Here is a 20,670-nt window from a genome sequence, read left to right as displayed (position 1 = left end):
TATTCTTGAGGTAATTCATTCTCCAGATATCTTGAATTTTTTCATACATTATATTATATATTCCTATTATATAACCTCCTTTATGTATGTTCTGATCATGATGTACACATAACACGATCATTGATCTAATATATGTATGTATTCATGAATATCTGTTAATCGAAGCAACATACATTTGAATCGAATCTATATAATTGACCATTAATACTCCAATTCCATCATATCCTATGACAGGGTTTTATAATTTTGGGATCAATGTATCAATTGGATATCATATTTTTCTTTTGAATACATCAATGGTAGTGATTTCTGATACTTTGGAAGAATTTGAATGATTTTGCCATTGATTATATTGCTGTGTTGGCCAAATCATTCATTCCTTGTTAATGATTCGGTCTCGTTAATGCTTTGCTTGTATGACACTGGAATACTTTGATTTTTTGTCAGTGTCGTAGATGATGGATTCTGGGAAGCTCACTGCATTAACTACAAGCGTTAAAGATCACATCTCCACCCATTCTAACGATGGCTCAAAGGAAATCACACCTAAGCAACCATTTATAATTGGTAAGGCTATTTGACATTATTTTTCTTGAAATCTGATAGCATTTGTCATTTTTAAATATTATTTGTCTTCTTTTGTTCATATTACTGGCTTCTGCGTTGATTGAGAGAATTGCTAGCAGTGATTGCCCGTAAATTTCATACAATTTCAGAGGTGTAGTGCACTTTTAACACTCACCATTTGAATGCAAAAAAAAAATAAAAATGGCTGAGTTTAGTGTATATGACTGACTGGGGAGAAACAGAGTGGGCTCTGTGGTGCACCAATGAAACACATATGGTCAGTCAAGCAACTGGTGAAATTACACTGACGCAATGCAAACCCACATACACAGTTGCAAATAATTAGTTTGAAAAGAAAGCCAAAATAGTTTGTCATATTTTTTTTTTTATGGCTTCTATGTGTTTAGGTTATTGGATGCTTTTAAAAAGTAGTTGTTGATTAAGGCCAGGGTACCATTATTTTAATCCTTCACGAATTCCTCATCCATTTTCAAATAATCAGATGGATTGACTTGACTGGCAGTAGGAGTGTCCAAGTTTACAAATTACATTGCTTATATCTGGGCATTCATGTCAGCTAAAAAATCTAAATATTGACATGTGATTTATTTCATGAGAACTTCAAAAAATGGTGATACTTTGGTGGGAGTTAGACTTCATATTGCAACTTAAAATAATTGGATAAATTTAGAGTGAGTTACCTAATTCTGGGAAGTTGTATTAACAATTGTACTAGAAAGCAACACCAAATTAACTTAGAGCTTTGCCAGAGGAAACGGAAAATATTTTAATGCCTTCCTACTATTAAATTTCTGGGATATTTTCTTTATGCTGGTGTTCCAATAATTAGTATTAGTTTTTTATATCCTTTGTCAATACGGGCATAATGCTAAGAGAATGTTTGTGATTTGTTGAAATTAAAGGTGTTGCTGGTGGGACTGCATCTGGAAAAACAACAGTTTGCAATATGATTGTTTTGCAGCTCCATGATCAACGGATTGTTCTTGTCAGTCAAGTATTTTCCTGGCTCTCTTCTGGCTGTTAAGTACTACTAAAACCAGTAGTTATTTCTTACTATTACTGCACATATATTACAAACTTGAGTGATGTGATTTGCTTAAGACATCTGTTCTTACTGCCAATCATCTCAATCTAATGAATCTGTTTTAGTTTTCAAATGCGTAGATTACTACACAAGGGGTTGTATCTACGTATGATGTACTGTTGGGAATGTTCAAGCTGCCTATATTATGTCTTTGTTTTGTATCCTTGCAAGAAACAGGTTCTTTTTCTAAAATTTTATTTTTAGTATAGATTCATTCCCTTCCAAAATTTAAACTAACAGCTAACAGATAGATATGTTCAGTTCAGTTGTGTGTGTATAGTCATCAGGTTACTTCTTCGTTCAATAATGACAAATAGGGCATTGCCAGAGGCCCTAAATCTACTATATTTAGATCCCCCCCCCCCCCCCCCCCCCCAAAAAAAAAAAAAAAAAAAAAATTTGCTCCACAAGAACACGAACTAGGATGTTAAATTCTGTAAGAAAAAGAATAAAACTACAAAATTATCTACTAAAGAGGGCATGGAGAACAGAAAACCAGGATTTAAATTCTTGCTTGTCATTGGATTATACAGTTTCCATCTTAGATAATTTTCCCTTTTAAACCTCATGCTAATCTTCAAACAATACAGAAAAGGTACTTCTGCATCTTTTTATTTATTTTTGGTAAGTAAGAGATTTATTATCACCATATCAACTAGTTCCAGTTGTTCCTAACAACCACAATTTCTTTTGCAATTGAATGTTAGACAAAGAAAGAAATGGAGAAATAAATTCAGACATTTATCAAGAAAAATCCATATAAAAGTTTGCACAGATGCTTCTGATTAATCTCATCATAGACCTCACATCTATTCAGCTTAACCATAGGAATGGAGTTATAGTCTGTACCTTGTTACTTATGATGTTTTTTTCCCTTTATATGCATGACCTTATTTTTTTTAGATTGTGTTTGACTCTCATCTTGTTTCAATGCATTGTCACAAACTTGTTGATCCACATAATTCTGTGATTCTTGCAGGACTCGTTTTATTACTCGCTGAATGATAAACAATTAGAAAAGGTCCATGAGTACAACTTTGACCATCCCGGTAAGGATTATGTGGAGTTTTTAGTTCATAGATGGCATGACTGCATAGAGTTAGATATATCTGATATGCTTATTGGTTTTCATTAGACATCTACATATACTGTTATAATGCCTCTTCACATTCTGGATGTTTTGCAGATGCTTTCAATACAGAACTTCTCCTTTCATGCATGGAAAAATTAAAACATGGACAGGCAGTTAACATCCCAAATTATGATGTCAAGAGTCATAAATGTGTTGAACCAGAACGCAAGGTACTAACCTACATTTGCCCAAGTCAAATTTCCTTAGTGCAAGAGATTTGGAAGAGGTTCAGATTTTTTAGATGATCTTAATGTGATTTTGAGGCATAATAACTTGAAACCACTAGTGGGGTCATACTTTCAATCAAGCATTATGTCTCTGACCTGTGAAATCATATTGTTGATCTTATGATGGTACATCTCTTCCTTGGTTCATTTTACATATGTTAGAAAATGGGTAGTCCAGCAATAGCATATAAGGCTAGACTGCCCATGTGATGGTTCATGCATATAATTTAGCATAAAATTACACGGAACTGGAGTTGCAAACAGTGACAAGATGGTTACTTGGTGTGCTAAGATGCAATAAGTCACATACACTTGGTTCCTATAATTTTGCTTATGCCACTGTGTCTATCTTCTTCTTACAAGGGTGATAATAGAGTTCCAATGAGAACAAATGAATTTAATCAATGGTGCCATTTTAATCAAATGTAGGTTAATCCTTCAGATGTCATCATTTTGGAAGGAATTCTAGTTCTTCAAGATCCACGTGTCCGTGATCTCATGAACATGAAGATCTTTGTTGATACAGGTTCTTATTTTGGCCTCTATTTCCCTAGATTCTCTCTTTTATGTGGTTCTCCAAATTATAGAATATGTCAATGGAAAAGAAATTATAGTTTGTTGTAAATAAGTTCAAAATTCAGATATTTGTCTTGGAATGTTTTTTTAATTCGTTTTGACCCTGAGGCGAGGAAAACAGAACACAGAAAAGAAGAGAAAGAACATGAAAATTACCTTATTTGAAAGCTCATGTGTCCAAGTGCCAAGTGGGCCTCTAAAGCGGCACAACACGCTTCAGCTGCCCCTGTGTGTGTGAAACAAACTAGTGCATGCTAGGATGGCCCTTGGTTCTCTTTGAATTAAGAGAATCTTTCATGACTTCATTTATTAAGGTATTGCTTTTGTCCTCTTTTTCCTATGTGGGACAAGGCTCCATAAAAGCAAGTAAAGATACAAGAAGGGAGGTTTTGAAAACCCACCGCAAAAACAACTTTGAATATTTGAAAATATTTCAACAAAACTCACAGTGGTTCACAAATTTTATGATGACACAATACCTTCTGGAAAGAGGAATTTTTCAGTGCAATATTCTACTCTGTTAAATTGCCTGATATATAACAAAGTAGGCAGCTGGGGAGTATTTCTTCCATCCATACGAGAAAGATGACATTAAACTCCACCATATGTATACTAAGAATTCAGTTCTGATTTTATGAGTTAAAAACGAATGTTAAATTTTATTTTTACCATATTGTCAAAAAGAATGTTTAAATATTTATGATTCTTTCTCAATTTTTTCTCTAAAACAGGAATATGTTTGCTCCCTATTGCCCCAACCCTCTTTTTCTGTGTTCTAGCCAAAACATCATTCCTGCTGATGCTCAAGCTCACTTTTGCATTTTTTCAGCTGTGTTCTCTTAAGCAATAACCCCAGTTATGATTTCACCAGTGCAGATTCTGATGTGCGGCTTGCGAGGAGGATACAACGTGATACAACTGATAGGGAAAGGAACATTGAAAATGTGCTTGATCAAGTCAGTGGACTCATTTAACTTTTATAATGAACGAATGACATTCAAGTACTTTTAGTAACCACTTCTGGTCTTTTTTGTTTACTTTTTGGGTTGGCCAGTCATGAAGCATGCTCTATCCTTTTTGCATATTGAAAAGTGCATTCTAGTTATGCCCTTCAAGTCACGAGTCTCATACTTGTTATTCTTATAAATGAGCAATCTGGTGTAGAAGCCAACTGTAAAATGACAAAACCATGAAAGAGCAAAAGACATTACCTATGACATATAGATATCCAGCAATAATCATATCTTTTATGCAAGATACATTCACAAAGAAGAATAAAGATGATTTATTTTTTCTGCCACACTGTTCTTTCAATATAATTTTCTTCATAGGGATATGGGGTTTTCCTTAGTTTGTAGCAAACTGAATGCAGTTGTAATCCATATCATGTGCATAAGTAACTGTTCATAGCTGTAGGCAGGTAGTGGATGCCAATCTATAGGCTGCTTTTAAACAACTCAGTTAATAGGCTTCTTATATTCGAGTTGGCTTAGAAAAACCTAGGGACATTCCAAACTTCTAAGAGATGAGAAAATGAAAAAGTGATTAACTCCGCAGCTGTGCTCGGTTGCCTCTATAACTGATTCTCATCTGTCTATGCTTCAATTCTCATTCAAAGCTATTTTCTTCATTTTCACATCATAGTTACTTACAATGACATTTTTTTGAAGTGCCTGCCATCTATACTTTGAAAAAAAAATGCGAGATACTGATTGAGATATTATTGTTTAATGTTGATGTTTGTAATTTCATTCACTTTTAAAGATTGTCCTAATTTTGAGTGCTAAAATAATTATTCAATATTCTCACCAAGCAATATAATCTGATTTGCAGTACACTAAATTTGTTAAGCCTAGTTTCGATGAATTTATACTTCCATCAAAGAAACACGCAGATATCATCATCCCTCGAGGAGCAGATAACGATGTTGCAATTGACTTGATAGTACAACATATTCGTACAAAGCTTGGCCAGCATGATCTATGTAAAATATATCCAAATGTTTTTCTTATATATTCAACATTTCAGGTAACAAGTTCGATTTCAATTTGGTCTTGTACTCATAGGCTTGCAACAGGGTTCAACTTTTCAGTTCATTGCAATTTGTTAACCTGTATGTCCTGGATTGTTGAAGGAAGAAATGTTGGCATATTATAATCACCGAAAGTCTTAGTTTTTTTTTTTATTAGCCGAAAGGCACTTGGGTCTGTAATCATTGTGATGCCCTCAGGGATCATCTTGTAATTGTCTTGTTTGTAAACCCTAATCTTCATGTATAAATAAAGGGTGATATCTCATCATACCCTAAGCTGATTATTCAAAGCTTCATGGTATCAGAGCTGAACCTATAGGGTTTCGGCTCACCCTCGTTGGCAGACCTATTCACCAACAACACTCTAGGGTTCGAAGCTTACCTGGGTGGATCTGCCTTAGCCGTCTTCCTCAGTCGCTCTTCCTCAGTCGATCTGCCTCAACCGTCTTCCTCAGTCAGTCTCCTCATCTCCTCAGCTCTCTCTCTCTCTGTCGCCATCGTCGCCCATCATCGACCATCGCTAGCTCATCGTCCCCGTCGCCAGCTCATCGTCACCATCGTCGGCCGTCAACTCTCTCTCTCTGTTCGTCCTCAGCTCGTCTTCCTCAGCCGTCTTCCTCGTCGACCTCCTCTGTCGATCGTCACTCGACCGACAGCACAGCAGCTTGGCGACCTCCTCCAGCCATTTCGTCGCTCGTCTTCTCTGTTCGTCCTCAGCCTCTGATCACTGTGGTCTATAAATATATATATATATATCTATAACTATATATATATATCCGGCTCTGTTTATATATATATATATCAGGATATATAGTTATATATATATATAAAGACATGTATAAATAAATCAATTTAAAAAAAATAAAAAAAAAAAAATAAAAAAAATAAAAAAAAAATAAATAAAAAAAAATAAATAAAAATAAATAAATAAATAAATAAATAAATAAAAAAAATAAAATAAAATGAAATCAAAAAATATATATATATAGATAAAAAAAAAAAAAAAAAAAAAAAAATCATCATTTCTTAATTTTTTTTTGTTATGTCTTTATAGTGGTCATTGTGCCTGTTATCTCACTACCACCTTCCGGGTTTGTAATTTCTACTAGTTTGTTGTGGGTTTGGTAGTATTGTATCCATGACAGATTCCACTAGTGTGTCCTCTTCGTCTCAAACACCAAAGAGTGAGAGTCTCATTCTACCTACTACCATGACTGAGAATCCCAACCCTAGTCTGAAAATCACCACCTCTCTATTTAATGGTCAGAACTACCTAGCATGGTCTCAAAGTTTGACTTTGTTTTTGAAAAGCAGAGGAAAGATGGGGTATGTTGATGGCAGGATACAGGCACCTAGTACCACTGACTCAGGTTATGACCAATGGGAGATTACTAACTCTTTGATTATGAGTTGGCTTATCCATTCGATGGTTCCAGAACTTGGTGAGGGCTACTTATCTATGGAGACTGCCCAGGACATTTGGGAAGCTGTGGCTGTTACCTATTCCCGCAAAGGAAATTTTTCACAGGCCTTTGAGTTGCGTCGCTCTATTGAAAGCACACTTCAGGGGGAGCAGACTGTTCTTCAGTACTTCACTTTCCTCACCAACGGCTGGAAACGCCTTGACCACCTGGAAGACTATAAGCCCGTTTGCCCTACTGATTCTGTCGGGTACAAGAAGTTCATTGCTCGGGAACGGGTCTTTAAATTTTTGGCCGGCCTAAATATGGAGTATGATCCAGTTAGGGGTCGAGTTCTAAGTATGGACACCCTTCCTTCACTACAGGAGGCATTTGCCTATGTACAAAATGAGGAAAGTCGTCGGTCAGCTATGATGTCCCCTGTCTCTACTGACCGTTCCGCATTACTGTCTACTCCTCGAGATGGCCTCAGCCTGCCTCCTCCGTCTGCTGCTAAGGAGTCTGTATTCTGTGATTATTGCAAGAAGCCGCGGCATACTCGTGAGACATGTTGGAAGCTTCATGGGACTCCATCTGGGGGTCGAGGTGATCGGTCAGGTTCTCGAGGAGGTCGGTCAGGCCACTCTCGAGGACGTGGTTCCTATTCCCGGGCTCATCAGTCTAGTGCCGTGGATACCCTTGATTCTAATTCCACTTCTGTTACCCAAGCTTCTGATACTGAGTTGGAGGATGCTTTGCGCCAATTGTTGGACCGCCGATCTTCTACTGCTCTCAGTACCGCTTCCTCGTCCTTTGCCCGCTCAGGTAACTTAGCATCTGTTCCTTGTGCTTTCCTGTGTCATACATCTTTGCCTTGGATTATTGATTCTGGTGCCTCAGATCATATGTCTGGCTCCCCTGATCTTTTTTCTGCCTATAAGCCCTCTTCAGGTCAGGACAAAGTTAGGATTGCCGATGGAACTGTTTCTTCCATTTTTGGAAAAGGTTTAGTCCAAGTCACTCCCACCATGCATCTATCTTCTGTTCTCCATGTTCCCAAGTTTTCTGTTAATCTGTTATCCTTAAGTCGTCTTACCCAGGATTTGAATTGTTGTGTGACGTTTTTCCCTGATCATTGTCTTTTTCAGGACCTTGTCACGGGGAGGACGATTGGCAGTGGTAGTGCAGAAAATGGTCTCTACTTCCTAGATCAACCGGACAAACTTGCTTATTCTTCCACCGCGTCTTCTACTACCCCCGCTGATGTATGGTTGTGGCATCGGCGTCTTGGGCATCCCTCATTTCATTTACTTAAGCATTTATTTCCTTCTAGTTTCGCAAATCATCATGTGTCTGACTTTCTTTGTGAGTCTTGTCAACTTGGAAAACAACATAGAGCTTCTTTTGCTCCCAGTTTGAATAAAAGCTTAGTTCCTTTTTCATTAATACATTCTGATGTTTGGGGTCCCTCTCGTGTTCTGTCTGTGAAAGGTCATCGCTGGTTTGTTACATTTATTGATGATTTTTCTCGTGCTACTTGGGTGTATCTCATGAAAGATAAGAGTGAAGTTTTCTCTGTGTTTCGCACTTTTCATAAGATGATTTGTACTCAGTTTGGGGCCACTATCAAAATATTTCGTTCTGATAATGGCGGGGAATACATAGATTCTGGGTTAGGAAACTATTTCTCTACTCATGGCATTATCCATCAGACCTCTTGCACCAATACCCCTCAACAAAATGGGGTGGCCGAACGCAAGAATCGGCATCTTCTTGACATGGCTCGGTGCATGTGTTTTTTTATGAACGTGCCTCAACCCTATTGGGGCGACGCTGTTCTCACCGCTGCCCATCTTATTAATCGTCTCCCTACCCAGGTCTTAGACAAACAGGCTCCGCTTCACGTCCTCCTCGGTTCTCAGTCCTTGTTTTCTATTCCTCCCAAAATATTTGGTTGTGTCTGTTTTGTCCATAATCACTCTCCCTCTCGTGGTAAGTTGGACCCTCGCTCCCTCAAATGTGTTTTCCTTGGTTATTCTCCTACTCAAAAGGGGTATAAATGTTACCACCCTTCCTCCCGTAAGTGGTTTGTGTCCATGGATGTCACTTTCTTTGAATCCCAGTCCTATTTCTTGTCCTCTCCGGTGTCACCGTCCTCATTTCCGGGGGAGCCTTGGTGTGAAGTGAGTCCTGTGTCTCCTATGGTAGAAGTGAGTCCTGTGTCTCCTATGGTAGAACCAGTTATTCTTGCACCCCCCTCTTCTACTGGAACTATAGAACCCACTGTCACCAAGAATAAGGATGGGCATGTTTATGTCCGGGACATCGACAGAAAACAAGTTAACTGGATACAAGGGACTGTTTCTGCTACTCCACTGCCATCTCCTGCTTCTGATGAGAGTCTAGGTAACTTTGAATCTCGTGAGTCCATTGATCTTGATGTTCCTATTGCCAAAAGGAAGGGTGTGAGATCTTGTACTCAACATCCTATCTCACAGTTTGTATCATACTCTCATTTGTCATCCTCATATAGAGCGTTTGTGTCCAATATTTCCTCTGTTAGCATTCCTAACCATTTTCAGGATGCTCTTGCTATCTCTGAGTGGAAACTCGCCATGATTGAGGAAATGAAAGCACTTAGCAAGAATGGCACTTGGGAATTGACTGAGTTACCTACGGGCAAACGACCTGTGGGCTGTAAATGGGTATATACTGTAAAACACAAAGCAGATGGGTCTATTGAGCGTTACAAGGCAAGACTTGTGGCAAAAGGGTTTACTCAGACATATGGCATTGATTATCAGGAGACCTTCGCACCCGTGGCTAAAATGAATTCAGTCAGAGTACTTCTCTCTCTCGCAGCTAATCTAGATTGGCCGCTTTATCAGTTTGATGTCAAGAATGCTTTTCTCCATGGTGACCTCGAAGAAGAAGTATATATGGACATTCCTCCGGGTTTTGAGGATCATCAAACAGAAGGGAAAGTATGCAAACTTCGGAAGTCATTATATGGTCTCAAACAATCTCCAAGGGCTTGGTTTGAAAGATTCACTCAGGCTATGTTTAAATATGGTTTCAAACAAAGTCAGGCAGATCACACATTGTTTGTGAAACATTCCTCATGCGGTAAGACTACAGCGCTTATTGTTTATGTAGATGACATAGTTCTTACAGGCAATGATAGTGAGGAAATACCTCTGTTGAAGAAATACTTAGCCAAAGAATTTGAAATCAAAGACTTGGGAAGCTTGAAGTATTTTCTGGGAATTGAAGTTGCTCGCTCTAAGGATGGGATATTTATCTCACAGAGAAAATATGTGCTTGACCTGTTGAAGGAAACTGGGATGCTTGGCTGCAAGGCATGTGCCACCCCACTGGAACCCAATCAAAAATTGGGAGATGATGCAGGAGGAGAAGTTGTGGATAGGGGGAGCTATCAACGATTAGTGGGTAAGCTCATTTACCTATCTCACTCCCGTCCTGATATTGCTGTTGCTGTCAGTGTAGTTAGTCAGTTTATGCATGCTCCTCATCAGATTCACTTTGAGGCTGTCATGAGAATCTTGAGGTATCTGAAGTCTGCTCCTGGTAAGGGTCTGTATTTTTCAAAGTATGACCATCTTCGTGTAGAAGCCTATACAGATGCTGACTGGGCCGGGTCAGTAACTGATAGGAGATCAACGTCAGGGTATTGTACATTTGTCGGCGGCAACCTAGTTACTTGGCGGAGTAAGAAACAAAATGTGGTTGCCAGGTCAAGTGCAGAAGCTGAGTTTAGAGCTATGGCACAAGGTGTGTGTGAACTTTTATGGATCAAATTATTGTTGAGTGATCTAGGTATTGCTCAGACGGACTCCATGCGGTTATATTGTGATAATAAGGCCGCCATCAACATTGCTCACAATCCAGTTCAACATGACAGGACAAAACATGTTGAGATTGATCGCCACTTCATTAAGGAAAAACTCACTAGTGGTACCATTTGTACTCCTTTTGTTCAGTCTGGTGAACAACTTGCTGACATTCTCACTAAGGGAATTGGGAATAAACCGTTTCATGACATATTAGGCAAGCTGGGCATGAGAGATATCTTCGCTCCAGCTTGAGGGGGAGTGTTGGCATATTATAATCACCGAAAGTCTTAGTTTTTTTTTTTATTAGCCGAAAGGCACTTGGGTCTGTAATCATTGTGATGCCCTCAGGGATCATCTTGTAATTGTCTTGTTTGTAAACCCTAATCTTCATGTATAAATAAAGGGTGATATCTCATCATACCCTAAGCTGATTATTCAAAGCTTCAAGAAAAAGGTGAAAACTTGATTGTTGTTTCACCTTTTGCTGCAGATACGTGGGATGCACACTCTTGTACGTGATGTCAGAACAACAAAACATGACTTTGTTTTCTATGCAGACCGACTCATTCGCTTGGTATAAAAGCTTCATAAAAAATATCCCCTTGACTAATTATTGATTTCTCTTCAGGGCAAGGTGTAGTATAATGTGGTTATGAATTGACATTTCAGGTTGTGGAACATGGCCTCGGCCACCTTCCTTTTACTGAAAAACAGATCATTACTCCAACAGGTAACTGTGATTAAATTATCTGCTTTCATATTCTCATGTAGAAAGACCATTCTATCTCTCTTAATAAAGCTAACAAAAGAGGCCAACCAACTTGCTGATAAATTAAGTAATTGCACCAGAGGTCTGGTAGGACTCTGATCTCCCTTGCACACACAACCATGGAAGAGGGTAAAACCTTCCTCCCCCGTTGTCTTCCCTTCTTCCTTAACCCCCAACTGTGTAGGCCATAACGCTTCAGAAAGAGACACACAAAAGAAAAAAAAGTTCACAAACATTTAGGACTCCCAACCAACTATATCCTCGAGAATTGTCATCTCATATCATGGTTATTTGTCATCCATAATGTATCCAAGATCCTCTGGAGGTGGTGGTTTTGTTAAATTATTTGAAATCAGTAAAGTAACTTGTATACCTCTTTGTCTACTTGCAGGATCTGTATATACTGGAGTGGTTTTCTGCAAAAGGTTGTGTGGGGTCTCTATCATCCGAAGGTATTTTTCTCCAGTAATCTAGTGAGTTGTTAGCAATGAAAGCTTGCATCCAATATATGAAACCTGCCCTGGTTGAAGTGTGGATACTAATTAACTTCTTCATGAGATTGCGAAATTGGTGTTCTTTAGTTTTGCAGCATCACTAGAGACTAGTGTAATGTAGCCTGGTTTTATATTCATGCTTGTAGCATATATCATCTACTTTTTCCAATTAATGTATTATGTTACTTTGAACAAAAGAACAAAGAACATAGTAGAAAGGTAGAAATTAATCTACTAAAAGAACATACGAGCATTATGTTACTTTGAACAAAGGAATAAAAAACAATGTACAAACTACATGACTACAGAACCATGATCTCCATGCCCAAACTACATGGAACCTCTTAATGCTAAAGAGAATTGGATATACAATACTAAAGGTCTTTTGATCTTGTTGTGTTCCTATGAAGCAACCCCCTTCATTAAAATCGGCAGAATTTAGAAATTCGTCTTTAATATAAAAATATATTTAATGTGTTAAAAAAATAAAGAAAGCAGAGATCAATGAAAGGTTTACTTTGCGTGAAAATTGCCTCAACCAAAAAGCTGAAACCATCTGATCTAGAACAAGAGATAATATTTGTTGTTGTTTCAACTACAGTTGCATTGCATGTGTTCGTCATTGTTACAGTATATAGAAAAAATTAATGAGTTTGAGTACTTACATCTGAAATTTTCCTGAGATCAGTGGGGAAAGCATGGAGAATGCACTAAGAGCCTGTTGTAAGGGAATCAAGATAGGTAAAATCCTCATCCATGGAGAGGGTAACAATGGCCGACAGGTTTGTGGAACCTACAAAGATGCATTTAAGCTCTCTCTCTCTCTCTCATTCTCTCAACTGCTTCTGTAAGATTTTATGCCTGCGACATTGCTGCAGTTAATCTATGAGAAGCTACCAGCTGACATTTCAAGCCGCAATGTGTTATTGCTCGACCCAGTTTTGGCTTCAGGTAAAATAAATTCCAAACATACTGTAATTCTTCCAAATATGTTCTCATAATACATATCCAGTGTCTAAAATTTTTTTATTATTAGGAAATTCTGCAATCAAAGCTGTTTCTTTGCTGCTGAGCAAGGGCGTAGCAGAATCCAACATAATCTTCCTTAATCTCATAGCAGTGAGTGATTTTGATGTTTAATTGTTTTCTCTCCAGATAATTTGAAGTTCTACAGAATTATTAATAGTTTTATTTCATTTTTGAAAATTTTGAAATTACCACGCAGGCTCCTGAAGGAATACATGCTGTTTGTAAGAAATTCCCAAAGCTAAAAATTGTGACATCGGAGATTGACATGTCACTGAACAAGGATTCACATGTGATCCCCGGCATGGGGGAGTTTGGAGATCGCTACTTTGGTACAGATAACAATGTCAATCAAGCCCTTGACAAAACACCCTAGCAAGCAATCGACTTTGAACCCTAATGACACCTGAAATCTCTCTCTCTCTCTCTCTCCCCATTTTTTATGTTAAGGGATGCTGAGTAATCCATTTTTGTTGGGGCTCCCAATAATACACTTCTCATTGTTGGAGGTGAAAGTTTTGTTCAGAGTAATAACGCTTCATGTTGAGAATATGAAATTTTGTTTTTGCTTCGAAGCAACATTGACCTATTGATCATGTAAGAAAATAAATCGAAACCAAAAAAAATTCATAATTTCATTGTGCCGAACTTTCCCTCTAGACCTTCATGCTTTCGAAAAACGGTAACTCATAAACCTTATCAAATCATCAATGTAGCTTGCATTTAAAATAATTTGGAAAAAAAATAAAATGCCCATTTTTTCATAAAATCAAACAAGTTTCTTCAAGATTTCATGCGAAAACAAATTTTTTTAGTCATGCTATTTGTTGTTAATAGTCAGTGCTGAATATTTTTTTGGGTGAATACATAGTGCTGAATTAAAATCCCCATTACAAACTTTAATTAAAGTGAACACATTACATTCTACCAATTAACTTAATTGGATTCTAAATAATAGCTTCTAAAAAAAAGGGGGGGGAAAAAGAATAAGAAGCAGCAATAGCAATAGTGATGGTAAATTTGGGAGTTAAAAATTAATTGGCTTAATTATCATTTTTTTGTGTGCATGCGCATAAAATGTCACTAATTAGTTATGTTATGCTATGAAATTATTATAAACATAATTAAAAATGAATCCATTCTATTTTATCCATTCATTTAAGAGAAGTTATTTAGTTGTTCATGTGGCTGGAGCATTGCTCTACATCATATAAATCATGACACTTGTCATGTTGTCTCTTCATAGGAGACAAAAAATAGTGAGACGTACTATTTTAACCAATGAATTGTATGTCGGAGTACCATTTAGATTTGTTCCTAGAATAAACTATAATTTCTTTTCACTTAATTGGACTCTAAATAATAGCTTCTAAAAAAAATAATCTAAATTTGAGGGTTAAAAATCAATTGGATTAAAAAATTTGAAAGCCATAAAATGCCTCTAATTAGCTATATAATTAATTCCATGAAATTATTATAACCTGTGAATTCTCCTCTTAAATAAAAGGCTTCACATTTTTAGAAATATAGGTCAACATATATACAGTTATAGATGGTGTGACCTTTTGTTAATAGGTTTATATTAAAAAATATATATATTGCTAAAAACAGCCACAAAAACCATATCCACAGTCAAATTTACAGAATTCAAAGGTTAAAAATAAAAGCATGCACTTGTATAAATAGATATATGTATGAAAGACAATATTGTACCTTACCAAAAGAAAATGGAATGTGGCAAGATGTTGGCTCTTGCAATTTTTGTTTCGTCGGTTCTGAGTGTTGTTGGAGGAGCTGAGGTGAAGGGTTTGCCTCCGTGTAATTTTCCAGCAATATACAATTTTGGTGATTCAAATTCAGACACTGGCGGTTGCTCGGCTGCACTTGCACCTTTGAGATCACCAGATGGAGAGACTTTCTTCGGAAAGCCAACAGGGAGGATTTCTGATGGGCGTCTCATTATTGATTTCATGGGTAAAAAAAAAAAAAAAAAACTCCATTGAAAATGTGTTAGTTTCATGATATCAATTTAGCATTGAATAATTTTGTCATTGATAAAATAAAATTGCTTTGTATGGTCTTTTAGGATATCAATTCATATTGCATTTATAATATAAAAAATTGCTCATCTTTAGTTTTATGGTGTATGCAGCTGAGCAATTGGGATTACCATATTTGAATTCATACTTGGATTCACTTGGAACAAATTACAGTCATGGTGCGAATTTTGCAGTAGCAGGTGCAACTATTAGGCGCTTGAATAATCATCCTACTCCCTTCTATCTCGGCATTCAGACCACACAATATGAACAATTGAAGGCTCGAATCACCGATCTTTACAACCGAGGTTGTTCTGATTAATTAGTGTTCATTATTATTCCAAAACTAAAAATGTTTCATCTAATTAAAATTCATCAAAATTTCGTCTTCATTTTTACTCACAAGATATTATCATCATCAGTTAAGAATATAAGCAGACTTCCGAGACCCGAACACTTCTCAAAGGCTCTTTACACCATTGATATTGGTCAGAACGATGCTGTTAGGACAACATTTTTGTCTAATCCTCTAGAACAAATACCGGACATGATTAATCAACTTGCACAAGCAGTTCAGGTATATTGTACTATTTTTTCAAACCAAAAACAAGTGGGGAAAAAAATTGCAATTAATTCTAACAATGTCTATTGTGTGATAAATGTTGTGACAGAATTTGTATAATAAAGGGGGAAGAACATTTTGGATACATAATATCGGCCCAATTGGTTGCATGCCAATAGCCCAAAATTCAATTCCAAATCGAACCGCAGAGTCTTTTGATCAAAATGGTTGCCTCAATAGGTGGACCGAAATGGCCATAGAGTTTAATAAGCAGCTTAAGGACAAAGTGATCAAATTAAGGAAGGAACTCCCAGAAGCTGCTCTTACATATGTGGATGTTTATAGAGCAAAGTATGAACTAATCAGCAACGCCAAGAACCTTGGTAATCATCTTCAAGATCAACATCATCAAAGTTTCTCAATTTTTTAATCATACTAAATTAAATCCACATGATAACTTATACTCTATTTCGTCTGTTTGTGCACTCTTCATTCTGTTTATACTCATATTTCCTAACAACTTCAGCTTTTGAAAAACTTGCTAATCTAATTTTTTTTTTCCCAACAGGATTCACCAACCCACTTAGGCAGTGCACTAAACATCATGAAACAATAAATGGTATCAAAGTAGAAGTTGGTCTATGTAGAACTCCTTCAACATATATCAGTTGGGATGGCACACACTACACTGAGGCTGCTAATCGTTTGATTGCTAAAAGCATACTCAACGGTTCATTGTCTGACCCTCCACTTCCAATAACCCATGCATGCCATAAACAAGTACCCATGTAATTATAGCTATATACATGTTATAAAACAAATTATTTTCATTTCGAGAAACAATTTTTCTATTGATCAGAACTTCGGAAGTTCACAATTAAAGCAGCCAATGTCGAGCATACCCATCACTTTGGCTCTAAGCTAAATATTTGGGTAAGAAGAAAAAGTTAATGATGTAAGTAAAATTAGATAAAAGAATAAGATTCACCCAAAAAGATACAAGAATAAGGTGCTAGAGAATGAAGTGATTTTATAATTTTACTTATCACACGATATAACCGTACTTATCTTTCAATTTGATTTGTGCTCATCACACAATGTAATAAATGACTCTATTTACCACTCCATATAACCATAGTTAACAATTTTTTGGATATAATACCTAAAATTACTTGTTTTGTATCACAATTAAACCCAATCATATAATTTTGCACCATAATTAGACCCAATCATATAATATGAAAGAGGGTATTTGACACGAAGACCACTTAATAATATGTCTAGTTGATACGTTAATTTATGTGTTAGCAAAAATTTAGTTTGAGTCAAATCGACAAGATAGAGTCGACAAGAAAACTAATTTTTACAAACAAACAAACTGATCAAGCAATGTGACTGATGTCCTATGTCTTGACAGATTCAAGGACTTCTTTAGAGGTTGTTATGTGAAAAAACAAATGTAAACAAAATGAAATTCGATTGAATAACACTCAAACTTGTCACCTAATTTCAATAATCAAATTACAAGTCTGAAAATAATTACAATAGACAGAGTCAAACTGCGTATAAAAGTGGAATTGCAGATGAACTATTCCTAAGTTGAGATAAACTATTTCTAGATAAATTACACTACTCTTGGATTTCACATGAGTTGTGATTGAAGGTCCTTTGATCTTCTCTTCTTTACCTTATTATGGACTTCACCCACAGTTTCCTTTAAGAACTGCTCTAGGCAAGTTCTTCCTCTAAAGCCACGTTGCAACAAACATGTTGAGAAGTTACATCTATCACACCATATGACAGTCACGTTACTTTATTTTCATAACTTCCTTTAACCACTTTCCATGCCTCCTGCTCAAAGCATAACAACAACAACAACAATAATAATAATGATGATGATAATAATAATGTGGCCATAATTTAATTATAAAAAGATGATTCATGGTCTAAATCGATAGATAAAAATCAACAAGCCACAATCAATAAAATTAAATTTGGCCATAATTGATAGACCACGACTAATTAGATTAGATTTGGCATATTGACATGCCAAAATCGATAGAAAATAAAATATGAAGTGAATTTTCCCTTAAATGATATAAAAGACAAAACCTGGATCAACCCATATTCATTAAATATGTTAAACAGGAAAGCAACCCAAGAGGGGGGTGAATTGGGTTATTAAAAATTTGGTCCAAAATTAAGGTTCAAAAGACTTAAGAAATTAAATGCAGCAAATAATCAATAGATTCACAGAAAGTAAAAGGAAAGGAAAGAAAAACTTAACACAAAGATTTATAGTAGTTCGGTTGACCGGCCTACGTCCACTCCTTAAGAGTCCTCTTTGAAAATTTCTTCACTATGAATCGATGCACCACTAAGCTTTTCCCAACTTGTGGATTTTTACAAAAGACTTACTTCAATTTGTTGAGGATCTCTCAACGAAATTCCTCACTTTACAAGTGTTTCACTCAAAAACTAAGGAACTAGACAAAAAGGTTCAACTGTCCTCTTTTACAAATACTATCTCTCAAAAGATGGATATGAAAGTGTAAGCTCACAAGTAAATTTTGCACTCACTTAGATCTGAAAATGGGAGAACAAAAGTGGAATCTCAGAGATTGAAAATGATGCTCTGTACACTTAGTATATTGCAGTGAGTTTCTTGTGTTTTTCTCATATCTGGAAAAGATCCATCTTTATAGCCTTCACCAGATTTCTCACTTGGAGCAGAAACACATACGCATGGGTCTTCTAGCCGTTGAAACTAGGCAAGGAGAGGGCTTTCCAGTTGTTGGAAGTGGAGTATGGGTGGTACAAGCTGTTATCTGACTATTGGAGGTGGAGCTTCCTCAAAAGAGGTGATACCCATGCTTGGGATTCAAAACTTGGTGGATGGATATAATGTTGTCTCTATGCTTTTTCTTTTCTTGATCTTGGGAGTGGTGTGAGTGGAGAATTTTTCCTTCACTAAGTTAGAGATTATTGTCCCAAAGTTCCTTTTGATTAGAATAAGATTTGTCTGATGATGATGTCACAAAGACCCTCTTTGAGTTGGAAGATGGCGGCTAGGTTTTTTACAACCCAGACATAAAGGTGTCGACCCCTGCAGATTGGGTGTCGACCCTTTGCTCTGTCTTTTCTTTCCTGAGTTGATTTACAGGTGTTCTTGGTGTTGACCCTTATCTTATTTGGTGTCGACCCTTGCGGCTAAATTGTATACTGTTTTTTGGTGTCGACCCTTGCTGCTATTGGTGTCGACCTTTGCATCTAGAACACTTAGACATTTTTTCAGCTTCTCTCTGGTGTCGACCCTTAGACCTGTGTTAGGCAAAGATACAGTTTTGCAACCAAGAGCTAAGGCTCATGTTTTTGAAGACCCAAAAATTATTGAAACATTATAGAGTCATATAACATTTAGAATCATGAAGCACATGTATTAATTTGAAAACTTCAAATAATAAGAAGAATAAAACATTTGTCACTAATTAAAATCAATAGAAATTCAAGTTTGAATAACCTTGGGGCTAACAATCTCCCCCTTTTTTAAGATGAAAAATATCTAAAGTTTTCAAACTATAAGTTTCAAAAGGAAGGCATTTAAAGGAGTTTTGTAAATAAAGGATTTTAAAAAATGAGATCAAAAACTCCCCCTATAACGAGGGCTTCATGGCCAAATAAGAAATATATATATATATATATATATATATATCAAGGCAATAAAACAATTTGATATAAAACAAGCTCCCCTGTCAATGTGCATTGAACCATTCAATTGTAAAATTCATTTTTTTTTATTTTCATTGAATGAAATCATAAGTATTGAATGGAATCACAAGCTCTTTAAAAAACAAGTTCCATAAGTTTTCACGAGCGTGTGTATAAAAGACATCCATAACAAATCATAACTTACTATCGGCATGTTTCATATTATTTAAAAAGAATTCATCAAGATTCATATAACTCAAAGATTGTATAATGTAACTAATTGTCCAAAATAACACCAAACATTACCTTTCCAACTTGTCTTGCTAAAAGGAGTTTTTAACCTAGACATGCATAAACATCTATTTCATCTATTTGCTACCCTTGTGAGAGATACAAACTGTGCAAAATATATAACAAACCAACAACTAAAAGGATGAAGTAAGGTGGTTTCCAAAAAGTGTAAAAAAACTAACAACAACGATTCTGGATTCTTCTCCCCCTTTGTCATCAACAAAAAGAGGGGCTCAGCTTCAGTGAAAGGGAGGAGGAGTGTGGGGCCAATGTGGGGCAGCTTCGCGCCACCCTTGGGCAAACCACAGCATAAATTTGCGAATTTGCTCACCCAAATCGTTTTTCCAGCGCTGCTGAAATATTTGCCTGAATTCTTTGTTGGAGGCTTTGAGCCCGTAGACGACAATTACCATACTCTCGACACTTTCTTTAGCAGCGATAATAACTTGCTCTTGCTACAGCTTTATGCCGTCAATGTCTTTTTGCATTGCAGTCTGTTGAGTGACAAGTTGTAGAACTAAGGCGCTCAACTCATCGATCTTTTCTTCCATGGCAGAGGATGATGAGGCAGGGATAGCGTGAGAAGATGATGGAATGTCAGAGGCAGGGATGGAAGAGGAGCCTAGGTTTAGATTGTTGAGCCTAGGGTTGATTGAAGCAATCCCATCAAAAAGGGGACCCTGAACCAAGGAATCAAGATGGTCGATTTTAAGAGACAGAGAGGAGAGATCAGAAGAAAATGGTGGAGAAGAAGGATAAGGGGAGGAGAAGTGACGGGTGGAAGAACTGGGAAGGGAGGAACCAAGGGTAGAGAGACTAGGTTTCTTGGTTTTGGTCCAGATTCGGTTGATAAGAGAGTATCCCATATTACGCAGAGTTTCAGCCCCA

The 20,670-nt window shown here is 36.7% G+C and overlaps 2 protein-coding genes across 2 annotated transcripts; both read left to right on the top strand.

Moving 5' to 3' along the window:
* The first annotated feature begins 455 nt into the window (after window positions 1-455).
* LOC114323087 (uridine kinase-like protein 5) lies at window positions 456-13,759 on the top strand. The gene is made up of 14 exons (XM_028270561.2): window positions 456-567; window positions 1,491-1,582; window positions 2,652-2,721; window positions 2,859-2,974; window positions 3,461-3,557; window positions 4,484-4,563; window positions 5,441-5,635; window positions 11,384-11,467; window positions 11,563-11,623; window positions 12,054-12,114; window positions 12,845-12,938; window positions 13,035-13,107; window positions 13,193-13,275; window positions 13,382-13,759. The coding sequence occupies exons 1-14, from the start codon at window positions 456-458 to the stop codon at window positions 13,556-13,558; spliced, it is 1,395 nt and encodes a 464-aa protein (XP_028126362.2). The 3' UTR covers window positions 13,559-13,759.
* A 1,150-nt stretch (window positions 13,760-14,909) lies between these two features.
* On the top strand, window positions 14,910-16,575 carry LOC114323127 (GDSL esterase/lipase At5g14450-like). The gene is made up of 5 exons (XM_082922082.1): window positions 14,910-15,156; window positions 15,335-15,529; window positions 15,644-15,798; window positions 15,893-16,166; window positions 16,352-16,575. The coding sequence occupies exons 1-5, from the start codon at window positions 14,910-14,912 to the stop codon at window positions 16,573-16,575; spliced, it is 1,095 nt and encodes a 364-aa protein (XP_082778208.1).
* Window positions 16,576-20,670: the final 4,095 nt, after the last annotated feature.

Source organism: Camellia sinensis, chromosome 1 (genome assembly GCF_055761805.1).
Source record: "Camellia sinensis isolate YWXY chromosome 1, ASM5576180v1, whole genome shotgun sequence".
NCBI lineage: Eukaryota > Viridiplantae > Streptophyta > Magnoliopsida > Ericales > Theaceae > Camellia > Camellia sinensis.
The sequence above is the reverse complement of the archived record's forward strand: the minus strand, read 5'-3'. Positions and strand labels throughout refer to the sequence as shown.

Coding starts and splice junctions, on each gene's coding strand:
- LOC114323087 (XM_028270561.2), top strand. CDS start 456: ATGATGGATTCTGGGAAGCTCACTGCATTAACTACAAGCGTTAAAGAT. Junction 11,624..12,053: donor ACAGATCATTACTCCAACAG/GTAACTGTGATT, acceptor GTCTACTTGCAG/GATCTGTATATACTGGAGTG. Junction 12,939..13,034: donor AGGGTAACAATGGCCGACAG/GTTTGTGGAACC, acceptor ACATTGCTGCAG/TTAATCTATGAGAAGCTACC.
- LOC114323127 (XM_082922082.1), top strand. CDS start 14,910: ATGGAATGTGGCAAGATGTTGGCTCTTGCAATTTTTGTTTCGTCGGTT. Junction 15,157..15,334: donor TCTCATTATTGATTTCATGG/GTAAAAAAAAAA, acceptor TGGTGTATGCAG/CTGAGCAATTGGGATTACCA. Junction 15,530..15,643: donor CACCGATCTTTACAACCGAG/GTTGTTCTGATT, acceptor TATCATCATCAG/TTAAGAATATAAGCAGACTT.